The sequence below is a fragment of the Vulpes lagopus genome, chromosome 22 (genome assembly GCF_018345385.1).
Source record: "Vulpes lagopus strain Blue_001 chromosome 22, ASM1834538v1, whole genome shotgun sequence".
Taxonomy (NCBI): domain Eukaryota; kingdom Metazoa; phylum Chordata; class Mammalia; order Carnivora; family Canidae; genus Vulpes; species Vulpes lagopus.
The window spans coordinates 7,512,257-7,537,985 of NC_054845.1; the positions used below are offsets into that span (position 1 = coordinate 7,512,257).

General features: G+C 36.1%; 1 protein-coding gene across 3 annotated transcripts in view; it reads left to right on the plus strand.

Annotated features, from left to right (window-relative positions):
* The window catches only part of PLCL1 (phospholipase C like 1 (inactive)), a 332,194-nt gene that overhangs the window by 276,937 nt on the left and 29,528 nt on the right, over positions 1-25,729 (plus strand). For all 3 annotated transcript variants that reach the window (XM_041737357.1, XM_041737358.1, XM_041737359.1), the window contains exons 4-5: positions 3,552-3,627; positions 5,920-6,029. In XM_041737357.1, the coding sequence (XP_041593291.1) occupies positions 3,552-3,627; positions 5,920-6,029 (186 nt within the window). The remainder of the gene's footprint in view (positions 1-3,551; positions 3,628-5,919; positions 6,030-25,729) is intronic.

Consider the following 25,729-nt stretch of genomic DNA (forward strand, 5'->3'; position numbering starts at 1 on the left):
TGTGTTGCTGAGGAAGAAATCATGATGTGAGTAGAATCGAGGAGCTGCTCTGCCATCTTCACATTTTTGCTTGTGCTTGGATAATCTTCATTTTCTTCTCAGGAATCCATATTGGGGAAGTTTAGTTTATTTAGGACCAGATAATATAAATTACAGGCATATGTAATTTGGAATATTCTGGAAGAAACTAATAAATGAGTAATGCTGTTATCCCTTCTTCCATGCAGAATTCCCTTCTTCCTTGTCTTATCTCACTTACCACATTAGGGACACATGATCTTGACTTGGCAAGGGGCAAGGGGCAGGGTCAATCTGTAAAGCTTAATTTCCATTCTAATTTTACAGATAAATAAACCTGAGTAGAAGTCCTCATTGTTTCTCCTCACACCTCCAAGGATTATTTTGTGCTCCTTGCCCCAGAGTACATGTACCTCCCTACTTTGGAAACTACCATTATAGACTGTTGGAAGTATAAATCTGGAATTTAGGAGAGAAGCCAGGGTTGGGGACACTGGCCTTGAAATGATCTTCATGAGTACAATATTTCATTGCTCTAGGAATGGATGAAATTACTAAGAGGAGTCAAAATGGTGAAAGGAAAAAATGGAGAGATGAGGCTTAGCAGCTCAAACAGTTCCTACATGTATGGATATAAAAAAGGTGAAACAGGTAGTACAGGAGTCAGAGAAAGAGTAAAGCTGAAAATGAAACAGGGTCCCAGAAATCAAAAAGGAAGGCCGACCACAGGTGTCAACTGCTGAGTTGGGAATGAATGAGGACAGAGGATGGACCAGGGTGTAGTTGATGATGAGGCCAAAGTTAAACTTTGAAGGTCTTGATGGAAACTTGCTTGAGTCAAAGCAATGAGTATGGGCTAATTTTACAAAGGGAGGATTAATGGCCAGTAGAATAAGTTGTTATTGTTTGCTTGCTCTCCATACATGGAGAAGGGAAAAAAAACAGGAGAGAGGTAGAGATTTTGGATAAAAAAAAGAAGGGGTCATTAGTAATGGGTTTGTGAGGGAAGTAGTGGAAGCAGAAGTGAATGTCTAGGTAGAAGAGGGAGCCACAGCAAAGAAAACACTTCCTTCTCAGATTATTATAAAGAGGGTATGGTGTTTTGGGATGAAGGAAGTATATTCCTTTTTTGCTCAAAAGTGAGGAGACACCTAGTAAAATACTGCAAAGAAAATAGTCTACAAATCAATAGGTAGAGGGTTTTTTTTAAATTAAAGAATATATTCTCTACTGAGAGCAAAACCAAGAGAAATGAGTGTTAAGATGTCAGTCAAGATATTATTAAAGGAAATCAAAAGAAATTATCAAAGGGAATTATCAATCCTATTATTATATTGAGTTTTTCTTATAAAAGGATAAATTTGAATCTGTTTGAAATAGATTGATTATGGGCATTCGCTCATGTTTTTTTTTTTTTTTTTTTTTTCTGAAAGGCTGGGCCAGGTGACTTTGAAAATGCTATAGTTCAGGCTTGAAAGACTGCATGTCTGTGAAGGCATGCATTCTCTCACGGAGCTTGGCCAGGCCAGACAAAGTTAGAGGAGTGCTATTTTTTCATGAAAGTAAGTGGGGTTTTAATTCCAGCTCAATAATTAGTTCTATTTTTAAGACAATCTTAACTCTTGTAAGTCTTCATTTCTTTTCTTTTTTTTCTTACTTTTCCTTTCTTTTCTTTCTTTTTTTCTTTTTTCTTTTCTTTTTTTTTTTTTTTTTTACAAAATTAAGGGAGTGGTCATGATACCTAAGATTCTTTTGGTCTTATAATTAAATTATTCTAAAAAATGTGTATTACCTATTTTGCTTATGTTAAAATCACAAAATGTGTCCATTATTTATGAGTATTTCCCTTGCTTGAATTTCATAAAAACATTTTGTCTACTACTTAACTATTGCAATATCTGATAACTTTTGAAAGTATAATAAAACTCAGTTGATGTTACATGCATGGATGCTAAGCTTAGAAAAGACTAGATGGCCCTCATATTAAATCTTTCTCCGCTTGTAAGTTTCATTCACTTGGAAGCTGTAGTAAGTCTGGCTATGTTAGGCATTTCGTAAGGTGTTATTCACTAACTTTCCACTTCATCTTGGGAGTTGAAAGTGTTAATGCAGTTAAAATGTGTGACCCAGTCTAGACCTTCTTGGATATCTGCTTTTATGGTTTTGGTGGTCAATTTGACCCTCCAAATAACTTACTTTAAAATACCACTTTAGGCAGAAAATATGAGTAATTCAATTTTGTTTGGTTGAATTAATTATATTTCATTCATCCATTTGATTAGACTTCCCTGCTAGACTCTGAACTCCACGGAGATAGAAATGTGTCTGTTTTTGCTCCTTAATGCATCACACTCCTTGTACTTACTACAGTGCTTACACATAGTGCCTTCTTAGTAAATATTTATTAAATGAAGGAATAATATGATTTTACTTCTATGGAGTTGTTAGGCACTAAAAAATTTGTGATTCAATACTCTTTTACATTAAAAAATTTGTAGCCATAAACCACTTTATATTTTTCAGTGATTGTACAAGACTACAATCTGTTTGATAGCATTTAATTACGAAAAACGTCTTACCTAAGACCTTTATATCCACTTTGGATTCTGCCTTGAACTCCTTTCAGAATATTCAGACAGACAAAACAGAACAGCCAGATGGAATGGGGCAACACTTATTGGGAATAGAAGAGTGGCTGGAAATTCAAGAAGTATTAGTTTGTCTAATGGTTGCTTTTCTTCAGGCACTTCAAGAGAGCCACAATCCCTTGTCATCCTGATTACAACTTCTTTACCAATTATCATCTTCCCTCTTCTTCACATACAGATTTTTCTTTTCTCCATCTCATCAGCAGTTGTCTTATTTCCCCTATTTCATTTAGTCTATTAATTATTTCTTGGACACTTTTGTTTTCTACCCAAAGGTAAAGAGCAGAGATCACCATTTCGGTGTTATTGCCTACAATTTCTGTTAAATTGGTGGCTCTGAAATCTGACCCATTCCTCATTCTTGCCAATGGAGCAGGAGCCCTTTTAGAGGGAGAACCAGACCTCCACCAGCTTTGGCCCACCCAAATGCAAGCGTCTAACTTCACTGATGTGTTCAGTTATCCTTTAGGTCATCACTAGGTGATTCCCTATTCTGATTCTTGTTGCTATTATTCCAGTACCATTTGCCTTGGTATTGCTGTAACTTTCGGAGTGAGGGAGTAGAAAAGAGGTGTTCATAAATGTGATCTGGGACTTAATGAATGTGTATACATTTATTTAACAGTTACTTGGCATCCATGTGTGCCAAGTGTGTCACATGACTGAAGTAATTATAAGGTAGGTGACTCTCACGTTAGTCTAGCTAGAATGGATGGCGGTTGGGACAGACCCCAGTTATCCTTCCATCTCCTATCTCTTGTGGTTAAGACCATGGTTCCCCATTATTGGTAGCATTAGGTGTATCTCTGTATGCTGTCCTTCCAATGGGCCAGTTTAAGGACTTCTAACAACCACCTTTTTTTTGTTTTGTTTATTTTGTGACAGATGATTCAAGAGAGCCGATTTCTCATAGAAATGGCAGATACAGTCCAGGAAAAGATTGTGCAGTGTCAGAAATCAGGTAATCCCCATACTTTGCCCCCCTTTCTTTAGAAACTTAATGATAATTTTTGGTAGTTTTTAAAGTTTCTGTTGTTACTCTTAAAATTCAAATATTTTATGCCATAGTTAATACTTTTGAAGTGAATGTAAGTCTTTGTTTAGTACAGAAGAAATTGAGGTGACAATAGGTGGGTTGTATGTATATAGGGGGTAGTGTCTAACAATGTTTAGAGAGGTGAAGGGTTCTGAATCTACTTTTGTAGTTTGCAAGTCTGTCAAAACCTTTTTACTATACATTGTCCCTTTAGGACCCCTCATTTTTATAATTCGAGCCATAATCCTATTAATGTCCTAGGCTTTTGCCTCATTTATTAGTCATTATTTTAGATTTATTCTTTCTTTAAGGATGGGATGGGTCACATAACTATGACGGCACCCCTCTATTTATTTATATTACCTTCATCCATACTCTGTACTTTAATATTTCTTGGATCTATATTCTCCTGGATTCCTATGCACAATGATCATGATGAGGAAGATGACAATAGTGACAATTGCTTTATATATTTGCACATAATATTCTGTGCACACATACTGTTACTTAGTCCTCTTAACTCTGCAAGGTAATCACCATTGTATCCAATTTACAGATGAGCCATCTGAAATTCTGAGAGATTGAGTGAATCACTTGAGATCCCATATCAACACAGGGTAGAGCTGACCTTTGATCCCAAACTAGACTTTAAAAATGGTGCTCTTCACTGACTGGTCCACAGGCTTAAATGTTTCTGTTGACAGCACAAAAATAATACCACCTACTTACATAATGCTCTTCTATGCCAGACACTACTTTAAAAGCTTTATATGTGTTGACTCATTTAATCTTTACCACAGTCCTTTGAGGGGACACACTCTTTTTATCACCATTTCACTAGTAAGGAAACTGGATTGCAGAGTTTCAAGGTCTTGCTCAGGCTTATGTAGCTAGTAAGTAGTGGAGCCAGAGTGTAAGCCCAACCCCAAAATCATGCTCTTACCATGTGCTATATTTGTTATACTAACACCAGAAAGGTTAATGTGGCTTTTAGCTGCATTAATAAAAGTAAAGTAACTAGACAAGGAGGGTGGTGGTAAATCCCCACCCTGTGTGGGCTGCTTCAAGCCCAATGTGAGTATGGTGTTCCTGGATGCAGATCCCGACAAGCTCAACTCCAGTAAACTATGCAATGTAGAGGCTTTGCCTGGATGTCATCTTTAAAGGAGAGACATTGTTAGTAAAGCTGAAACATGCTAGAATCTTTAATCTGGAGAAAAGACTCTGGTGGAATTTATCTAATATCTTTCTTCAAGTGCTAAAAGGCTGTACAGTGGAAAAAGGATTAGACTTAGCTGGTCTGGGTCTAGCTAGCATGAAGGGGTAAAGGTTCCAGGGAGAGAGACTTTGGCTTGATATCACTCATAGCTTTCCAAAGATGTCATAAACTGTCCAGAAGAAAGTGTCATTCCCATCTGAGGATGATGACATTTTTTAAATAGTATTCAAGATTAAGAAATGGTTCAGCTAAAAATAACTTTAAGGCCATTACCAAATCTGAAGTACTTAGGTGTTTCCAGGAACACATTTATAAAACATATTTTTATTTTTACCCAACATTTATTGATTAACATTGTTATCCATATGGACTCCAGGGTCTACTGTCAAGTCATACAGATGGTTTATGTGGAAAAGTAAAATAAGTGCATCTATCACATATAGTTACCTGTCACACATTGTCACACATTACACCATTTCACATAAAAACCAGGTAGAGGGACACCTGGGTGGCTCAGTGGTTGAGCGTGTCTGCCTTTGGCTCAGGGCGTGATCCTGGAGTTTGGGATTGAGTCCCACATCGGGCTCCCCACAGGGAGCCTGCTTCTCCCTCTGCCTCTGTCTCTGCCGCTCTCTGTGTCTCTCATGAATAAATAAATAAAATCTTAAAAAAAAAAAAAAACAAACAACCCAGGTAGAAGACAAACAAGACACATGTAAGCTATCAGAAGAATTTGGTTCTTAACCTCCTAAAAAGGAGGTTTATGTCTTTATCTATAGCTCCTGGCTGTTTAAAATGTAATTTGATATAATGAATTGATTATTGTTAGTTTGCCCCTAAGGATAACCATTGGTGGGGATGAATAAGATGTAAGGGAGCATTTGAGTCAGGGATTTCAAAATTATGAGAGAAGGACAGGAATGGGGAATTTTTCATAATAAAATGCCTATTTTTATGAAACTTATACTAAGAATTCTGGTATGTTCTTTTTTTAAAAGGGATGGAATTCCATGAGGAACTTCATAATCTAGGGGCAAAAGAAGGCTTGAAAGGAAGAAAACTCAACAAGGCAACTGAGAGCTTTGCTTGGAACATTACAGTATTGAAGGTAAATGAAATTTCCAGGTACCCTCTTTGCCTTTATTTTTCTCCTGCTCATCTCTCCAATGTGCAGAGAGACATCAGTGGTTAAATGCAGTGATTGGAATTTTGAAGTAATATGTGGCCTAATCACCAGGTTCATGCTCTAAGTGATGGGGAGATTGACATACTTTTCACCATAATAGGGCAAATGAGGTTTGTGGTAGAGGCAGAGGACAGGGCGACCTAATTCTACCACCCGGTGTTTTTACTCACATGAATGCTTCTGCTCAAGTCAATATAGCTGTTCTTGTTTGTGAAAAGAATAATGCCAAATGTTGTGGGAGAAGAATCCAGCACAAATGATTTGGAAGAGCTTTAGACTACAGAATATCTGGAGCCATTTCGGATTATTTTATTTTAAGAGCAGTCTCTATAAATACATTTATTTTTGCAAGTAGCTTTGGAAGTCAGTTTCTTGAGATTATGATTTGCTCTGCTGAAAATTAATTTTAGGATTTTGAGGTAAGGTTGCCACTTTTCATATTTTCTTATGTGAAAGGAACGATGATTTAGGCAGTTGGAGTAATTTATTCCTGACAGTGTGTTGGGAAGAAAACAGCCATAAACAAAATTAATCATTGCTGATGTTTAAAGAGCACCTACTATGTGCCACATACTGTTTTACAATCTTTGTATAAGTTAACATTATAAGACAGATAACAATTCAATACTATTATTATTATTATATTTTAAGGATTTTATTTATTTGAGCACATGCTCCTACACATGAGTGAGGGGAAGGACAGAGGGAGAAGGAGAAGCAGGCTCCCTGCTGAGCAGGGTAACTCAATACAGGGCTTGATCCCAAGACCCTGGGATGATGACCTGAGCCCAAGGTAGACACTTAATGAACTGAGCCACCCAGGTGCCCCCCCAATACTATTATTATTCTTATTTTATATGTGAAAAAACTGAGGCATTAAAAACGTAGGTATAGGGCAGCCCAGGTGGCTCAGCGGTTTAGTGCCACCTTTAGCCCAGGACGTGATCCTGGAGACCCAGGATCGAGTACCGCGTCGGGCCCCCTGCATGGAGTCTGTTTCTCCCTCTGTCTATGTCTCTGCCTCTCTCTTTCTCTCTCTCTCTCTTTCTCTCTCTGTGTGTCTCTCATGAATAAATAAATAAAATCTTAAAAACAAAAACAAAACCAAAAATTGTAGGTATATTACTCAAGACTGCACTGCTAGTAAATGATGGAGGTGGGGTTTGAACCCAGGCAGCCTGGAGCCAAAGACATATTTAACTTACTCTGTTGAAAAATACGTTTATGTGAAAGTGCTAGGTGAACTGAAAGATATAAATGTTTATTAAAAATTCAGTTCACAAATATTTGTTAACCTCCCCTATGTATTGGGCTCTGTGCTCTGCATTGAGGATTCACGGAGAACAAAAGAAGTATAGTCCCTGACCTCATGAATTAACAGTCTGGGGGCAAGGAGTGGGGTAGTGGGAAATAGGCATCATTTGCTTAATGAGCAGGGAAGACCTATAGCATTAATGTAAGGTGAGGTTATTTTATAATGTCGGAGTAAGCATGGCAGCGTGAATACTGATACCAAACACTTTCTGGTCAGCAGATATTCATGTGAGTTTGTAATATGCCAATCACTGAGAAAGGTGCTATGGTTACAAATAATAAAAGAGGAATACTTGGGCCTCTAGGACTAGTCTGCAAAGGGAGACAGATCTATAACTAATAATAGCCATCAGTTATTCAGTACTTAATATGTGACAAGCACACATGGCTATGTAGTTTATATACATTTTCCCTTTCCTCTTTGCGATAACCGACTGACCTTGCAGTGACTCCTGCTGACCCTGGTATGACTCTCTCCATCTCACAGATGAGGAAATTGAGGCTTAGCCAGGTTTAAGCTTCTTGCCATCAGCTAGTAAATGGCAAAGCTGAGATTTTAACTCATTCCCATGTTTCTACACTATACTGTCCTCTTGCCTCCTGTAAAACTCAATCCATGTGACTGAGTCTAGGCAGCCTTGATCAGGGGTGCAGCAGATTCTTTGTGCGGATTGCCAGAGAGCTCTGAGGCTTTAGCCAAGTTATATAATCCCTCTGTGGGTTGACAATAACATTAGTGTGACAATAATATTAATTCCCTGGGTTTGGTGAGAATCAAATGAGGTAATACATACAAAATATCTAAGTCAAAGTGCATAAAACTAGACACTATATATAGACACACATATACGCTATTACTTTTGCCAGGTGAGGATGACCATTGGAGGAACAAGTTTGTTGTTGTTGTTGTTTCTTATTTTAGTTTTAAAAAAATTGAATTTAATTAATTTTTATATTGAGATATAATAATTTCTTGTTTCTTTATTAACCTGTGACTTAAGCCCATTCAGTGTTTTCTGAGGTTTGTTTCTATGCTTGTTTGATTTAGTGACAGAGGCAGATTGGTAGATGGGGCTGAGCAAATGCTGTACATACACATCATTCTAAGACAGACTTTTTGAAACATGACCAATATTCTACTATTATAGCTCATGTACTAGCTGCTGGTATTTTAGCTTGAGTGCTAGGAGCCTAAACAAGAATAGTGAATTTTTCCAAAAATTTTAATATTTCTTTTCCCTTATTACATTTTGTGGGCTTGCTAATGAGGTGCTCTTTCCACAATTGCTGAACAAATGAACGTCTTGAATTTTTTTTTTCTTTTCTTTCTTTCTTTCTTTTTTTTTTTTTTTTTCAGAGAGAGAGAATATAGGGACAGAGGGGGAGGGAGAGAGAATCCCAAGCAGGCTCCATGCCCAGTTCAGAGCCTGCCTCAGATCATGAATGACGTGAGCTGGAATCAAGAGTCAGACACTTAACTGACTAAGCCACCATGATGCCCCTGGAATTTTAATTTTTAGCTGAGGGACAGAGGCTGGGCTCCTTTGGAGACTGTGTAGTCTCATGGTGCCTCTCTGAGACCTCCCTTTATATCTTGTATCTTGAATGCGAAGCTCTTAGTTCCTGCTTTATTCTCCAGCCTTCCTGTTCATTTTCCAAGCTCCTAACATCTTTCAGTAAATGCTCATTTTCTTAAGTTTCCTAGATTCAATTGACATTGCTTACAACTGGTTGAATGAGTATAAGCAAACTTGTAATACATAATCACTGCATTAGTAAAATATGGCAGGGCTCACTATAATATTGCACATTGCCAACTGAAAAGGTTTCCTTACATACAATTTATGTAAGTATTCTCCACTATCTAGGGAAAGGGAGTGGGGATTGATTAATATTGGTTGAGTATGTGGGTTCATGTAACTAAACATATTTTATTCCAATGTACTTTCCAACAAGTGAGGGAGAAGCTAGAAAATAATGACAAATGTGCTCCTAGGGAAGTAGATGGGGAGCAAGGAGTGGTGGGAAGGGGCACTAGCTTTAAAGCAAATTTAACTGAGACTAAAAAATAAATTCTTTAGTTTGTTTCCTGCAATTCAGTATTACATCGATCTGGTAATAAATGACAGGGAAACTATAGAAAAAATTGCAGAGACCATGATGAATAGCTCTATAATATAATGAATATGAATTATACGTAGTGTCCAAATTTTCCAAGCCAGAAATGAGGACCTTGGATCCATCAAGAAGGCTGAAATCAAGATGATCCTGGAAGCTCTCATCCATGGTTTTCTTTTTTTTTTTTTTTCCCTTCCATTAATATTTTAGCACCATACCTGGGTCCAGAGGAGGAACTTGCTTAGCAGATCTTTTGCATTTCCCCACACTTTAATATGCCAATAGCCAACTATAACATGCTCCTCCTAAACCTTCCTTTCTCTTTCATTGCTGAGAACAAAATCAAACTCCTTAAATAGCCATTGTGTTTATTTGGGGTGGTATGATGATACAAGTCTCAATGACTCAGTTTTCAGTATATTTTCCAGATAATCATTGGACCAAGATAGCTCCTTCTCATCCTACCCTCACACATTAAGGGTTCCTTCCATCTGTCTTTTCTTCATGCTGTCCTTCAGAAATGAGTTTTATTTGGTTACTAACATAATATTAAAATCTTACAATGGGAAATTTGCCTGTTCTTTAAGTCTTCTAGAAAGAGATGCTACAACTTCACTTGCTTAGTTAACCTATTGTAGTAAATTGTTATTAATTTTGGAGGTGTTTCACTCAGGAGAGTTTTGAAGATCTTTTGGAGGGGAGATATGAATTTATACCATCTCACTGATAAAACATGATGTGTTATGAAGTGGAATTCATTTACAGCCTTGGATTCCATCCAGAGTGACTTGACTTCTCAAGTATAAAAAGAACCTCATTGTAAGGCGGTTACATCTACAAAACTGAAATTAGAAAGAACCCATGAGTAGCATTTTTAGTGAGTTTTCCCAATATATATTTTTCTAACTTGGCCTGTTGGCTATTTTAAAGAATGAAATTCCATTATTTTTACATTTTTAAAAGTTTGACAAAAAATCAATTTTAGTAGGCTGGAGATGTGTCAAGTAGAGATATATAAAAACTAATATTGAAAAAAGTATAACTAGTAAACATTTTATTGTAAAGGAAAAGTTATGAAGGTAGGTGGTCACTAGAGCTTAAAAAGGAATAAAAAATTAGGACGTGGTTAACTTCTTATTTATTCATAAATTTCATTGATTACTAGTTGAATGACATGTATTAAATAAGTTATGATGAATAATTACTTCCTCAATGAGCACTTCTATTAATTGATATGTATTTATACTTTCCCTAGATAGATTTCTAGCTTATAATTTAATGCATTCCAGTTAATGCCATAAAAAAACAGGTTTGTATTTATAGGCTTATATTCAGTAGATATGACTAATATTTTTTTGCCTAAATTTTTGGCTTTTTATTACTGTTTAAGCCTTTGCTTCCTCTGCTTTTATCTTGGCAACATTTTCATTTTCCTTGGGAAGAGCAGAGGCTGAAGGTTTTCACTTCTTGGGTACTTATGTTTCTAATGCAGGCAGATTCTCTTATTTGGTCCCTAAATTTCAGGCTCTCACATCCCTGGGGAACCTTGCTGCATAAGGGAAATTAAATGGATGTCGGTATGGTCATAAGCTTTCTACCAGAGCCTGCAAACCCTCTTGAAGTCTTTGCTCATTGTTGAGAGACAGAAGGGAAACAAGACGATGTTTTATTAGAAAAGAAGTATGAGGAGAGGCATCCATCTCTGAGAGATTGAATGACGGCAGGAATGGGGTCATCCTCACCTGAATGACCATGGATATTTTAAATCATTCTTTGTGACTCTGTGTGTGTGTGTGTGTGTGTGTGTGTGTGTGTGTGTGTATCAAATCAAGATCTTCTGGGGCAGCCCGGGTGGCTCAGCAGTTTAGCACTGCCTTCCGCCCAGGGCGAGATCCTGGAAACCCGGGATCAAGTCCCACGTTGGGCTCCCTGCATGGAGCCTGCTTCTCCCTCTGCCTGTGTCTCTGCCTCTCTCTGTCTTTCATGAATAAATAAATAAAATCTTAAAAAAAAAAAACCCAGGATCTTCTGGCAGCCATAGTAACTGTGCCCTTGGAGGCTGCTCTGAGGTTGTATAAAGAAGAAACACATTCAGTGTCCTCTATGTTGTCTATTGAAAACTTCTCTAATGGTGTTTCTAGCAGCTGCTGGCTGTTGTAGTAGAAGCTGAAGAAAGGCTAGTTTTTTTCCTGAGGCAACTCTTTCAGAAAAGAATGGCAATTTATGAAGTCTGAAGAAACAGACCCCCAATGACAAGAATGTATTAATAATAAATTATTCTTTGTATTGATATTACTATGAATTGTTAAGAAACATAAAGCAAAGAGATTAAGACTATAGACTCTGAAGCCAGACATTTTCTAGCAGTGTGACCTTGGAAAAATCTCCTTTTGCCTCTATGCTTCTGAGTCAATTGTGATAGATTGTGCTGTGGAGATAAAAAGCAATGACAACATCAGTGGCTTGAAACAATAGCTTATTTCTTGCCTGCACTGTATGTCCATCACAAGACATACACAGTGAGTATCGCTTAGAAATTCAGGCTAATAGAAGCTCTGTCTAATGATTCTACAGCCCTGGAGGTAGGGAAACACAAATAGGTTTTAGATATTTCTGCCAAGTAGTGTCATGTGTTCCTTCTATTTACATTTGAGTGGCCAGAGCAAGTCACATGGTCAAAGCTGACTTCAATGGAGTGGGGCAGGTGTATACTTCCTTAAGGAAAGGGAACAGATTTCGGTGACTATAGTGAGGTTCCTAAATTACACCCATCTCATAGGGTTATGTGAGGATTAATTGAGTATTTATAAAGTGATGTCCAGCATATAAAAAGTGCTATATAATTGTGATTTTAATTATTAATAATTGGCATTCACCGCTTAAAATAAACAGCTAAGTGATTTTCATACATCTTAAGTAATTTTAAGGGTAACCCTGTAAAGCTGCTCTTACTACACCCATTTTATAGATAAGAGAACTAAGACTTGAGACGTTAAATAACATTCGTATTGGCAGATGGGTATTGAGCGATAGGGCAAGGATCTAAATCCAGAGCCCATGCTGTCAGCCAACTATGCCATACTGTCAGAATATTGATAACAGTATAATATATTAACTGAGGGCTTTCTCTGTATCAAGCATTATACTAAGTGTTCGTATTTATTATCTTATAGGAGTAAGTGTTCAGATAACATAAGAATTCCAACACCTTGGCAGTGTATTCCTACAGCGCAGAAAGGTACATTGAAAGAATGTAGCTTTGGACCAACTATTCTTGTTCTGATACATTCACCAAGCAACTCTTCTCAACTTAGCTCCCCAAGTATGATTTCTGTTGGAGATAGAATGGATGACAGAGTGACATAACTAGTCCTATCTGCTGGGAAGTCACATTTCTCTTTGTAAATGAGTCAGTTAACTTCCTTTTTTTACCAATGCGTCTTCTGTGAGCTTGAACAGTGTGAATCAGCTCCCCAGGGCCCGATCACTCTCGAGCCATTGGATGTAATTGAGCCCTTGGACAGATACCATTGAGATTAGGAAAGCAAAACAAAATAACAAAAATACCAAAGCAGAGGGCTCAACCCTGGACCCACCCTGAGAACCCAGCCAACCTCCTCCTGTTTCTCTTGGACAGCTACACTGTTCACTGGCTTTCAGTCTAGATGTTGCCAGCCTCCACAACTTGATGAGGTAGAGGAAGTTTCAGAGCTGTGCCTGCAGCAAGAGTTTTGTAAAGGCCATCCTCCTTTTCATATTCCTTCCTCAACCCACTCCTCCACACCCTCAATTCTACCTCTTAGATGCTCAGTCTACCCTTGATCACTTAAGCAGTTAGAGCGGAAGTCTTGGAATCTTCTTTCTTTGAATAATAACAACCTGAGATGATTTAGAAATGAGAGGTTAAGTCCCTATAGGCAAATTCCTCAGGCTTTTACTGGGAAGAAAGGAAACTGACAGGCAAAATTGAAGAGCCTTTAAGTCACCAATCCTGAAAAGTGAACTTTCAAAGGGTTTTAAACAAAACTTTTAATTCTGAATGAAGAGACTATACACACACAGACACACACACACACACAGCTTTTAATTCTGGTAAGTCTAAAGAAAGTATTTTCTAGTAATATGTATAAAGTAACAAAATTTTGGGCTGTGAGTTCCCATTTTATTATAGAATTAACTATCTAAGAATTTAGACCTATACGAAGTTGGATATGAGTCTAAAAATCTGCAACTAGTATAATTTTTTTAAAAATTAGAATATGTTTTTCACCTAAAGATGAGATCAGATTTTATGATAGCTAGAGTCCTTCTAGGTCTTCACATTTTCATCATTATATGTTATTTTCAATCTTTTTCTGTGCTTAACTACATTACATTGCTTAAGCTACACTGATCCTTTTGTCACTAAACCTGTCAATAGTGTAATCTTTCTACTTATATACCTTCTGTTTTATGTCTTATTCCACTTCCTTTGTTTTGTTTTTAACCTATGGCAGCACAAAGCCCTAATTACACTAAGTTTCTCTTCTCACTTCACACACTCTCATTGTAATCTTCCCCACTGACATATTTTCCATTCCTGATTGCTCTTTCCAAGTAAGGTGATCTATACTTACCATCTTTTGAGAATTTTTGTTTTCTGAAGTTTTTAAAATTGTGCTGAAATGCATAGAACATAAAATCTACCATCTTAACCATTTTTAAGCATACAGTTCAATAGTATTAAATACATTCATAGTGTTGTGCAACCATCACCACCATCCATGCCCATAACGCTTCTCATTTTGTAAAACTGAAACTTGGGATCTATTAAAAACTAACGTGGCCGCTGAAAACCACCATTCTACTTTCTGGTTCTATGATTTTTTTCATTACTCTAAGTACCTCATATAAGTGGAATTATTCAGTATTTGTCTTTTTTTTGTGACTGGCTTATTTCACTTAGTACAATGTCCTCAAGTTTCAGACGTGTTGTAATACATGTCAGAAATTCCGTCTTTGATACAGCTGAATAATATTCCATTGTATATAAATACATTTTGGGTGTTTTACATTTACTTATATTTTTCTTTATTTTGTTTCTTATTTTAATTCCAGTATAGTTAACGTACAGTATTATATTAGTTTCAGGTGTACAATATAGTAATTCAACTATTCTATTCTATATTCAGTCTCATCAAGAAAGTGTACTCTTTATCTCCTTTACCTATTTCACCCATTCCTACACCAACCTCCCCCTAACCCTCCGTTTGTTCTCTATAGGTAAGAGTCTGCTTTTTGATTTGTCTCTTTTTCTTTGTTTTGTTTCTTCCACGTATGAGTGAAATCATGTGGCATTTATCTTTCTCTGACTCATTTTGCTTAGCATTATTCTCTCTAGATCCATTTCATGCTGTTGTTAATAAAAAGATTTCATTCTTATTTATGGCTAAATAATATTCCAGTGTGTGTGTGTGTGTGTGTGTGTGTGTGTGTGTGTGTAATATCTTCTCTATTTATCTAATGAACAGTTGGGCTGCTTCCATAATTTGGCTATTGTAAATAATCCTGCGATAAACATAGGGATGCATATATATTTTTCAAATTAGTATTTTCATTTTCTTTGGATAAATGCCCAAGAGCGGAATTACTGGATAATAGGGTACTTTTATTTTTAATTTTTGAGAAAACTCCATACTGTTTTCTACAGTGACTGCACCTGTTTCATTCCCACCAACAGTGCATAAGGGTTCCTTTTCCTCTACATCCTGTCAACAGTTGTTGTTTCCTGTGTTTTTTATTTCAACCATTCTGACAAGTGTGAGGTAGCATCTTATTGTGGTTTTGACTTGTATTTCCCTTATGATGAGTGATGTTGAGTATCTTTTAATGTGTCTGTTGGCCATTTGTGTCTTCTTTGGAGATTGATTTGCAAATATTGAATCACCCTTGCATCTCAGAAATAAATCCCACTTGATAGTGGTGAATGATTATTTTTAAGGTATTGCTGGATTTAGCTTGCTAATATTTTTCTGAGGATTTTTGTATCTGTGTTCATGGGAAATGTTGGCCCATACTTTTCTTTCTTTTCTTTCTTTCTTTCTTTCTTTCTTTCTTTCTTTCTTTCTTTCTTTCTTTCTTTCCTTCCTTCCTTCCTTCCTTCCTTCCTTCCTTCCTTCCTTCCTTCCTTCTTTCTTTCTTTTTGTGTCTTTACCTGGTTTTGATATCAGGGTAATGCTGGCCTAATAAAATGAATTTGGAAGCTATCCTTCCTCTTCTATTTTTTGTAATAGTTTGAGAAGAATAGATCTTGATTGTCTTTAAATGTTTCATAGAATTCACCTGTGAAGCCATCTGGTCCTGGACTTTCATTAGGAGTTTTTTGATTACTGCTTCAATTTCATTGCTGGTGTGCTCAAATTGTCTATTTCTTCCTGATTCAGTTTTGGGACACTATCTGTTTTTAGGAATTTTTTTCATTTTTTTTCTATGTTGTCCAATTTGTTGGCATATAATTTTCATAATATTCTCTTATAATGCTTTGTATTTCTGTGGTATCAATTGTTATTTCTCCTGTTTCTTTCTGATTTTGTTTATTTGAGTCCTTTCTCTCTTTCTTTCTTTCCTTTTTTGTTGAGTTTGGCTAAATGTTTATCAATTCTGTTGATTTCTTTAAAGAACCAGTTCCTAGTTTCATCAATCTATTCTATTGTTGTTTTTACTTCAATTTCATTTATTTCTGCTCTAATCTTATTTTTTTCCTTCCTTTTACTGGTTTTGGGTTTGATTTGTTCTTCTTTTTCTAGATCTTTAAGGTGGAGGATTAAGTTGTTTATTTGAGATATTTCTTGCTTCTTAGGTAGGCCTGTATTGCCATAAGCTTCTCTCTTAGAACCACTTTGCTGCATCCCAAAGATTTTGGACCATAGTGTTTTCATTTTCATTCATATCCATGTATTTTTTTCATTTCCTATTTGATCTTGATTGACCCATTTATTATTTTACTAAATGTTATTTAACCTCTGTATATTTATGCTCTTACAGAGTTTATCATTGTGGATGATTTCTAGTATCATTGTGTGTGATCAGAAAAGATGCGTGGTATGACTTCAATCTTTTTGAATTTGTTGAGACCTGTTTTTTGACCCTGTATGTGATCTATTCTGTAGAATGTTCCATGTGCACTTGAAAAGAATGTATATTCTGCTGTTTTAGGATGGAATATTCTTAATATATCCACTAGATCCATTTGGTCCAATGGGTCATTCAAAGCTCTTATTTCCTTGTTGATTTTCTGTTTGGATGACCTATCAATTGATATAAGTGAGTAGTTAAAATGCCCTACTATTATTATATTACTATTGGTTAGTTCCTTTATGTTTGTTGTTAACTGCTTTATGTATTTCAGTGCTCCAATGTTGGGTGCAGAAATATTTATAATTATTATATCTTGTTGTGGATTGTTCCCTTTATGATTATATAGTGCTCATCTTTGTCTTTTGTTACAATTTTTGTTTTAAAGTCTATTTTGTTCAATATAAGTATTGCTACCCCAGATTTCTTTCATTCCATTTGCATGATAAATGTTTTTCCATCCCCACTTTCAATCTATATGTGTGTAAAGGGGTCTCAAATGGATCTCGTGTAGGCAACTATAGATGGGTTTTGGCTTTTTACTCATTCCATCACTCTATGTCATTTCATTGGAATATTTAGTCCATTTACATTCAGAGTAATTATTGTTAGTATTTATTGCCATTTTGTTACTTGTTTTAGTAGTTCTTCTCTGTTCCTTTCTTATCTTGGTCTCTTCTCTCACAACTAGTTGCTTTCTTTAATGATATCCATGGATTCTTTTCTTAATTTTTTAAATGTCTATTTGTTTTTTATTTGTGGTTACCATTTGGTTTGTGTATAACATCTTTTGCATATAGCAGTCTATATTAAGTTGATGTTGCTTAAGTTTGAACCCATTCTTTATTCTTCTCTCCATCAGTTTTTATAATATGCTGTCATACTTTACATCCTTTTATTTTATGAGTCCCTTGACTGATTTTTATAGATTTATTTAATTTTATTGGTTTTGTGCTTCTTACTTACTCCTATTTATGGTTTTTCCTTTCCTCTCAAAGAGTCTCCTTGAACAGTTCTTGTAGGTCTGGTTTAGTTTTCATGAATTACTTTGTTTGTCTAGGAAACTATCTCTGCTATATTATGAATGATAGTCTTACTGGATAGAGTATTACGGACTGCAGGTTTTTTACCTTTAGCACTTTGAATATGTCTTGTAGGTCTGCTTTAGTTTCATGAATTCTTTTAACTTTTGTTTGTCTAGGAAACTATCTCTGCTTCTATTCTGAATGATAGCCTTACTGGATAGAATATTATGGGCTGCAGGTTTTTTTTTTTCCTTTAGCACTTGAATATATCATATCACTTACTTCTGGCTTGCAGAATTTCTTTTTTTTTTTTTTTTTAAGATTTATTTATTTATTCATGAAAGACACAGAGAGTAGCAGAGACATAGGCAGAGGGAGAAGCAGGCTCCTCTAAGGGAGCCTGATGTGGGACTCGATCCCAGATCCCAGGATCATGTCCTGAGCTGAAGACAGACGCTCAACTGCTGAGCCACCCAGGTGTCCTTGGCTTGCAAAATTTCTGCTGAAAAATCAGCTTATAGTCTTACGGGGTCCCATCTATGTAATTGTTTTCTTTTCTCTTGCTATTTTGTAAATTCTCTCTTTATCACCACTTTTTGACATTTTAATTACTATATGTCTTGGTGTGGGCCTCCTTGGGTTGATTTTATTGGGGGCTACTGTGCTCTGGATCTGGATTTCTGTTTCATTTCCCAGATTTGGAGAGTTTTCAGCTATCATTTCTTTAAATAAGTTTTTGCAAACTTTTCTCTCTCTTCTCCTTCTGGGATCCCTGTAATGTGAATGTTATTATGCTTGATGGTATTGCTGACTTCCCTGAGTCTATTTTCATTTTGTGTTATTTTTTTGTCTCTCATCTTTCCATCTAGATTGCTTTCCACTTCTCTGTCCTCTAGGCCACTAATCTGTTCTTCTGCCTCCTCTTGTCCATTTATTCCATCTAGTGCATTTTTAATTTTAGTTATTGAGTTCTTCATCTCTGACTGGTTCTTTTTTATGTTCTGTCTCTTTGTTGAGGGTCTCACTGAGATCCTCCACTTTTTTTTCAAGTCCAGTGAGTATCTTTATGACATTACTTTAAATTCTCTATCAGGCATATTACTTATCTCCATTTTGCTTAAGTCTCTTGCTATGATTTTGTCCTGTTCTTTTATTTGGGACACATTCCTGTGTCTTCTCATTTTGTCTAATTCTCTCTGTCTGTATGTTTGTGTTAGGAAAGCCAGTTATGTCTCCTGTTCTTGCAAGTAGTAGCCTTATGAAGTCCTTACTTAGTACTCTGCAGTGTCCCCTATTCACCAGAATCTGGCATCTCAGGGCTGTCTTTTATGTGTGTTGTGTGCATCCTGCTATTGTGGCTGAGCCACTTTTTTCTTCAGTCCAGTCATCTGCAATTGTCCTCTTTGCCCACTGTGGGCAGAGCTTTGTCCTTGAGTTGTCAATGGGCCAGTCTGGGGCTGCTTTGGGCTTAAGCTGTGTCAGGCCAAGCATTAGTGCTTTCCCTGTGTTGTGGCCTTAGAATCTTTTGTTGGTAGGTGGGGCCTGCAGTAAGACCGGATATCTGCCACTAGCCCAGTACTGGAGCTGCAATATCACTGATGTATGTGGTTATCCTTCTGTCTCCCTGAGGCAGGCATTACATGGAGTGGTACTGGCCCCTGTTGGGGCTGTTTGCACAGTGCCAGGCTGTGGCACCGCCTTGGTTGAGTTCAACTAAAAGCAAATTTGAGGGAGTAAAGCTGCAGAAACACACAGGGGCAAGGTGGCAGTGTTAGTAAGGTTTGTGCTGCTGTTTTGTGGGAGGAGACCTGTAGCAGAAGCCTGAATGGAGGAGGTGTGTCTGCAGGGGAATGCAGGGATGGGGTGTACTATTAGCAAGTTCGATAAGGAGTGTTGGCTCCATGCTGGTTCCCATTACAGGACTGTGTGTGTAGTTTGTGTAGTGAGGGAGGGAAAGGGCTAACTCCTTTGTTCCTAGAGACATCTCCTCACATCCCTGCCCCTTCCACTACATGTTCTGATATTAGTAAACAAATCTCCCTCCCATATACCCCAGGCATTGTTCAAAATGATGCTTCTATGCTATAACTCTGTGAGGCTGTTTGTTATACTGTCTCTTTAAGGGCAGGGACTCAGTTTTCTATTGTCCTCCCAACTCTCTATGATCCTTGTAATTTTTAAAGTTCTAGGTTTTAAGTCCCACTGATTCTTAGAACTCATGAAATTTGGCCTCTCTGACTTTGAAAGGGAAATGTTATAGGTGTCTTCCTGTGTGGGTTCCCCACTGTGAGTCTGTTTCTCTCCCCTACCCATGCCCATGGCTTCCCCTGCCCTCCCCCGTCGATAGACCTAGGGCTCCATGTAGCTCCTGATGACATCTCTGCCCTTCCTGCCCTCTTCTGTGCAGGCTTTTCTCTATATTTAGCTGTGGAGAGTTTGTCCTGCCAGGTCCTGAAAGTCTTCAGGTCTATTTTTTCGGTTATTTACACTGATATGAATAACATCTAGTTGTATCCATGGGAACATGTGAGTTTAGGTTCTTCTTACTCTGCCATTTTCCCTGGAAGTCCTATAAATACCACATTCTCCTTATCCATTCATCTGTTGATGGACACTTGGACTCTTTCATGTTTTAGCTTTTTGTGAGTAATGCTGCTATAAACATGGATGTACAAATATCTCTTTGAGACCCTGATTTCAATTTTTTCAATTCCTTGGGACCTAGAAATGGGGGAATTAATTGATAATATGGTAAGTCTGTGTTTAATTTTTTTGAGGAACCATCATACTGTTTTTCACATTGGCTGTACTATTTTACATTCCCACCAAAAGTGCACAAGAGTTCAAATTTCTTCTTTTTTTTTTTTCTTTCTTTCTTTCTTTCTTTCTTTCTTTCTTTCTTTCTTTCTTTCTTTCTTCCTTCCTTCCTTCCTTCCTTCCTTCCTTCCTTCCTTTCTTTCTTTCTTTCTTTCCTTCCTTTCTTTCTTTTCTTTCTCCCTTTCTTCCTTTCTTATAGTAGCCTCCCCTCCCAATAGGTGTGAGGTGGTATCTTATTGTAGTTTTTTTGGTTTGCATTTTTCTTATGATTAGTGATGCTGAATATTTTTTCATGTGCTTATTGGTTATCTATGTATCTTTGGAAAAATATATATTCGAGTCCTTTGCCCATTTTTGAATTGAATTGTTGCTTGTTTTTTTTTTTTCATTTTGAATTTTAGACATTCTCTACATATTCAGGACATTAATCCTTTATCACATTTATGATTTGCAAATATTTATTTCATTCTGTGGGTTGCTTTTTACTTTGAAGATATTATATTTTGATGCACAAAGTTGAAAAATTTTCATGAAATATAATTTATTTTTTCTTTTGTTGTCTATGTCTTTGGTGTCATATCCAAGAAATCATTACCAAATGTAATGTGTGAAACTTTGCCCTATGTTTTTTCCTAAAACTTTTACAGTTTAGGTCTTACATTCAGGTATTTTCCATTTTGAGTTAATTTTTTTATATGTTGCTACGTAAATGTCCAACTTAATTCTTTTGCATGTGGATATCCAGTTTGCCCTATGTTTTTTCCTAAAACTTTTACAGTTTAGGTCTTACATTCAGGTATTTTCCATTTTGAGTTAATTTTTTTATATGTTGCTACGTAAATGTCCAACTTAATTCTTTTGCATGTGGATATCCAACTTAATTCTTTTGCATGTGGATAACAGCATTTGCAGCAAAAACTATCCTTTTCCCATTGAATGGTCTTGATAACCTTGTCAAAAATCATTGGATCATATATGTGAGGGTTTCTTTCTGGGCCATCTATTCTATTCTATTCTATTCTATTCTATTCTATTCTATTCTATTCTATTCGTCTATATGTCTGAGTTTATGCCAATACCACACTATTTTGATTATGGTAAATTTGTAGGAAGTATTAAAATTAGGAATGAGGAGTGCCTGCCTATCTCAGTTGAAAGAGTGTGTGATATTGGTTTTGGGTTTGTGAGTTCGAGCTCCACATTGGGTGTAAAGATTACTTAAATAAATAAATAAAAACCTTAAAAAAATAAAATCAGGAAGTATGAATTTTCTAGCTTTGTTTTCCTTTTCAAGATTGTTTTGGCTATTCAGTCTCTTGAGATTCCACATGAATTTTAGGATGGGTTTTTCTATTTCTAGAAAATCATCATTGGGATTTTGATAGGGATTGCTTTGAATATGTAGATTGGTTTTGGTAGTGTTGCCATCTTAATAACATTGTCTTCCTGTTAGGAATTTTTGCAAGCAGAATGATCTCTTATCCTTTCTTGGCATTTTGCAAGGCTGCCCTATAGTGAAAATACTCAAAAAATATTATAGAAGGTCTGATAATTGAATTCAGTTTATAATTCAGAATTCTCCTACTCTGGAAATGTGTGATATATCTGTTAAATTCTATAGGTTAAGTTTTCTCTAGTAAAAAGTAAATTGTATAGCAAGCACCGCATAACTAATTACCACTTCAAGTTATACCTATCTGTCTGTTCATCTGTCTAGCCAGCTAGCTATGTATCCATTTGGTCAAAAACATACCTAACAACCTAAATACTTTCTTGTATTATTAGGTTAAGTGTGCCTCAAAGCTAATGAAAGGAATGTTGTATATTGACCTAGTCTATATCTTCTTTAGGCTATATTAATTTTTCAAATTTTTGTTTTATTTTTTAATTTATTAAAAATTTTTTTGCCAGTTAAATGTCTCAAAAATAATGTTTGAATATTGGCAAGTAGTTATGATATTTGTCATCCTGAAAATATTTGGTGACTGCAGTTGGAAAGGACAAAATCGTGATGATGATAACATTGGTTTTCTGATTCTAGTGGTAACTGGTTCAGTCTCACTGAACCTAGCAAACCACAGACTCACCTTAATCTCAACCAGATGCCTTATAATGCACACCATTTATCATCGGGAAGAAGGTGACAGGTGAGATAGAATGAATGGATTACTACTAGAAAAACAACAGTAATCATATGTCAATACCATTTTTATACATAAAAGAAAATATTATTAGGTCCTGTGAAGTGAAGAGTATATGTTTAGAAGCTTACCATCTATTCCTGGGATTTTATAGGCTAAGTTTGATATATTTATACCCAGATTAGATACTTGAAAAGATGTTTCAGACACATTCTAGAGCCTTGGTTTTTTTTTTTTTTGGTTTTTTTTTTTTTTGGCTTATTAGAATAAAGACCTTCTTATTCCATCTCAAGATGCTGATTTAATTTATTTTGACTTTAACATTTATAGATAAGAAGGTACAAAGCATAAACAAGTCTTCTAATCCATAAATTAGCAAACTGTAATTGTTTGTTTTGTTTCAGTAAAACCACATTCATCCATTCAATAAATAACTATAAGCCCTTACTGGGTGCTAGGGTTCATACCTGGGAATATACTAGTGAAAAAAAAACATGGTCCCTGGTCTCATGGAGCTGACAGACTAGTGAGAGAGGCAATAATAAATGATCACACCATAAATATTAAAATTTTCACTGTGATAAGTGCCGTGGAGAAGTTGCATGGCATTATGAGAATGTGTGATGGGATTTGACCTAACATTAGAGGTTAGGGAGGTCTTCCATGAGGAAGTATCATCTGAGCAGAAAGTGTTTTTAGCTTTTCATCGATGCCAAAACTCTGCCATGTATCTTGATACTTGAGTATGATTGCCAAAACAATCTGAAAATAACAATGAAAATAAAATACATCAAAATGAAGACATGCTGCATCTCCTCAGCTTGGTCTTAAGAGTCCTAAAATGTCTGCCTCACTCATTTAATTACCACTCATTAGCATCATAGCTAATTTGTTATTATATCAAATCTGGTCATGAGTCATATTGTCAATTATAAGTGAATTTAATCACCCATCTTCTAAAATAATAATCTGCAGCAACATTCTATGTTTATGTGCATCCATAACATTTATTTGACAAATTGTAGTTGCTGAGGATGTTGAAAAGTTGGTTTTTGAGAGTTTTCTATAATATAAAGCTGAAAAGATACAGAAGGAGAATTATATAATGTATAATATTAGCTGCATTGGTGTTAGAAAAAAATAGTAAATTTTTTTAAAACAGAGTTTAATTAATGTGTCTATAATAATAAAAAAAAAAGTCATAAATGTAAAGCATTATTTCAAACAACTCTTGTTCCAAAGTATAGGATGGAATGTTAATGCTTCTCAGCAATAAGCAGGCTGGTTCATGGTGTCCAGATTTCTGCCTTGGGTGGCTGCATCCCAGCTGTGCTGCCCAGGAGTTTAGTAGAGATAAAAGCTAGGCTGTTGACATGATTATGGAAGCACAGACCACTTTACTTTATCTCCAGTGGAACTAAATTTAGTGTCTCTCAGAGGTACATTTTTTTTTCCAGATGAAAGCTGCATTTTATAATGATTTTGAATAATTCAAAAGTGTCAGGATCCTAATGAATAGATGCATCATAGACCAGAGGACTTGGTTCCAACTTGTGAGGCTTTGGAACATCTTATTTTAACCAGAGGAAAACTTTCTTTAGAGAAAATTTGTTTCTTTCACAGTCTTTGTCTATGGTGAGTTTTAGCTAAGGCGAGTTTGATATAAATGGAAAAGAAATTGATAACCGAAGTGTTTCATTCTAGTTTCTTATAACCCTTCTGGTTTTTCAGACTCAAGCTCTTCTTCTTTTCATGTCACTCCAGGGAGAAGACGGGATGCATCTAATTTCCTTAGTCTTATTTCACATCAGAGCAACATGAGCTCACTTTTCTGAATGTATACGCAAGTGTGGTGTGTAAATTGTCATGTAAAAACAAATCCAGATTTAGGTAAAGAGAGATCTTATTTGAAAGGATTATTGCAGTATGAGGAAGGGCACCATTGAAAATACATAGGGTGAATGTTTCTTTCATAAAATCTGTAAGCTTCTCAAAGGTCAGGCAAAGAGGATTTTTTTTTTTTTTTTTTTGTGCCCTGAAGAAGCAAAAAAGGCTAGAAAGAACCGAGTATGGGGAGTGAGTGACTGGGTATGTGATCCTAAGAGATTTTTTAAGGGGCTATATGCCAGCTCAGGCTGGGGGAGGGGTTAAGTTCAAGGGCCTGGAAGAAGTAGAGAAGCCTAACTAAAGTTTGGGTGAATCAGGGAGGCAAGTATTTTGTCCAGATTGGTTAGGGGGTTTAAATAGCTCAGCTAATCATTTCTGAAAGGGAACTGGGAAGGTCTGTGTCTGGCCTTGGGATAGGTAAACAAGGGGGGGTACCTATGAATCTTATCTAACTCATAATGGGGAATAGTGGTTATTTGCAGTAAACTACTTCCTGGAACACAAAATGGTGGGGGATTTCTTAATGTCTGTTTTCCAGGAGCACAGGGCTCAGGTTAAGTTTAACATTATCAGTATACATACCTATGTATATAAGTATGCATATAAAAATAATATACATGTTTATGTATATATATACATATACATATCTGTAAATGTAAACATGTAAAGAACAATTTCGGTTAAGAATAATAAAATTAGGTATTACTCTTTTAAAGCCACATTGAAAAGGTCACGATGGGTAGTAAGAATATTTCTTTCAGTCCAGAGGTGGTTATTTTCCAATTTAATTAGACTTCCTTTATTTCAAGGAGATTCAGTATGTTCAAATATACACCATGTATGAGATTACATACTGAAAGTAACAGACGAGCAGGGAGGGAGTGGATGATGAGGGGAGCCTTTTTTCCCTCCTTATTTCCCATTTCTTGTAAAACAATTTTGTATTGTTAATCACTCCCCATTTATTTATGATACTTTAAGCATTGTAATAGATGAAAGCACCTATTCATCAAAGCAGAATAATTAGGAACAGAATTTTCCTTTTAAGGAAAAATTCATGACTTTATGAAAAGATTAGTTATAGATTTTTTTGAAAAAGAAACCCCTTTGGATTTTTAAAAGTAAGTTTAGATTCATAAAAAAATTACACAAAACTGTTCAGAAAACTGTTTGAATCAGGCAAGAAACTTTCATCATTATCAGTATC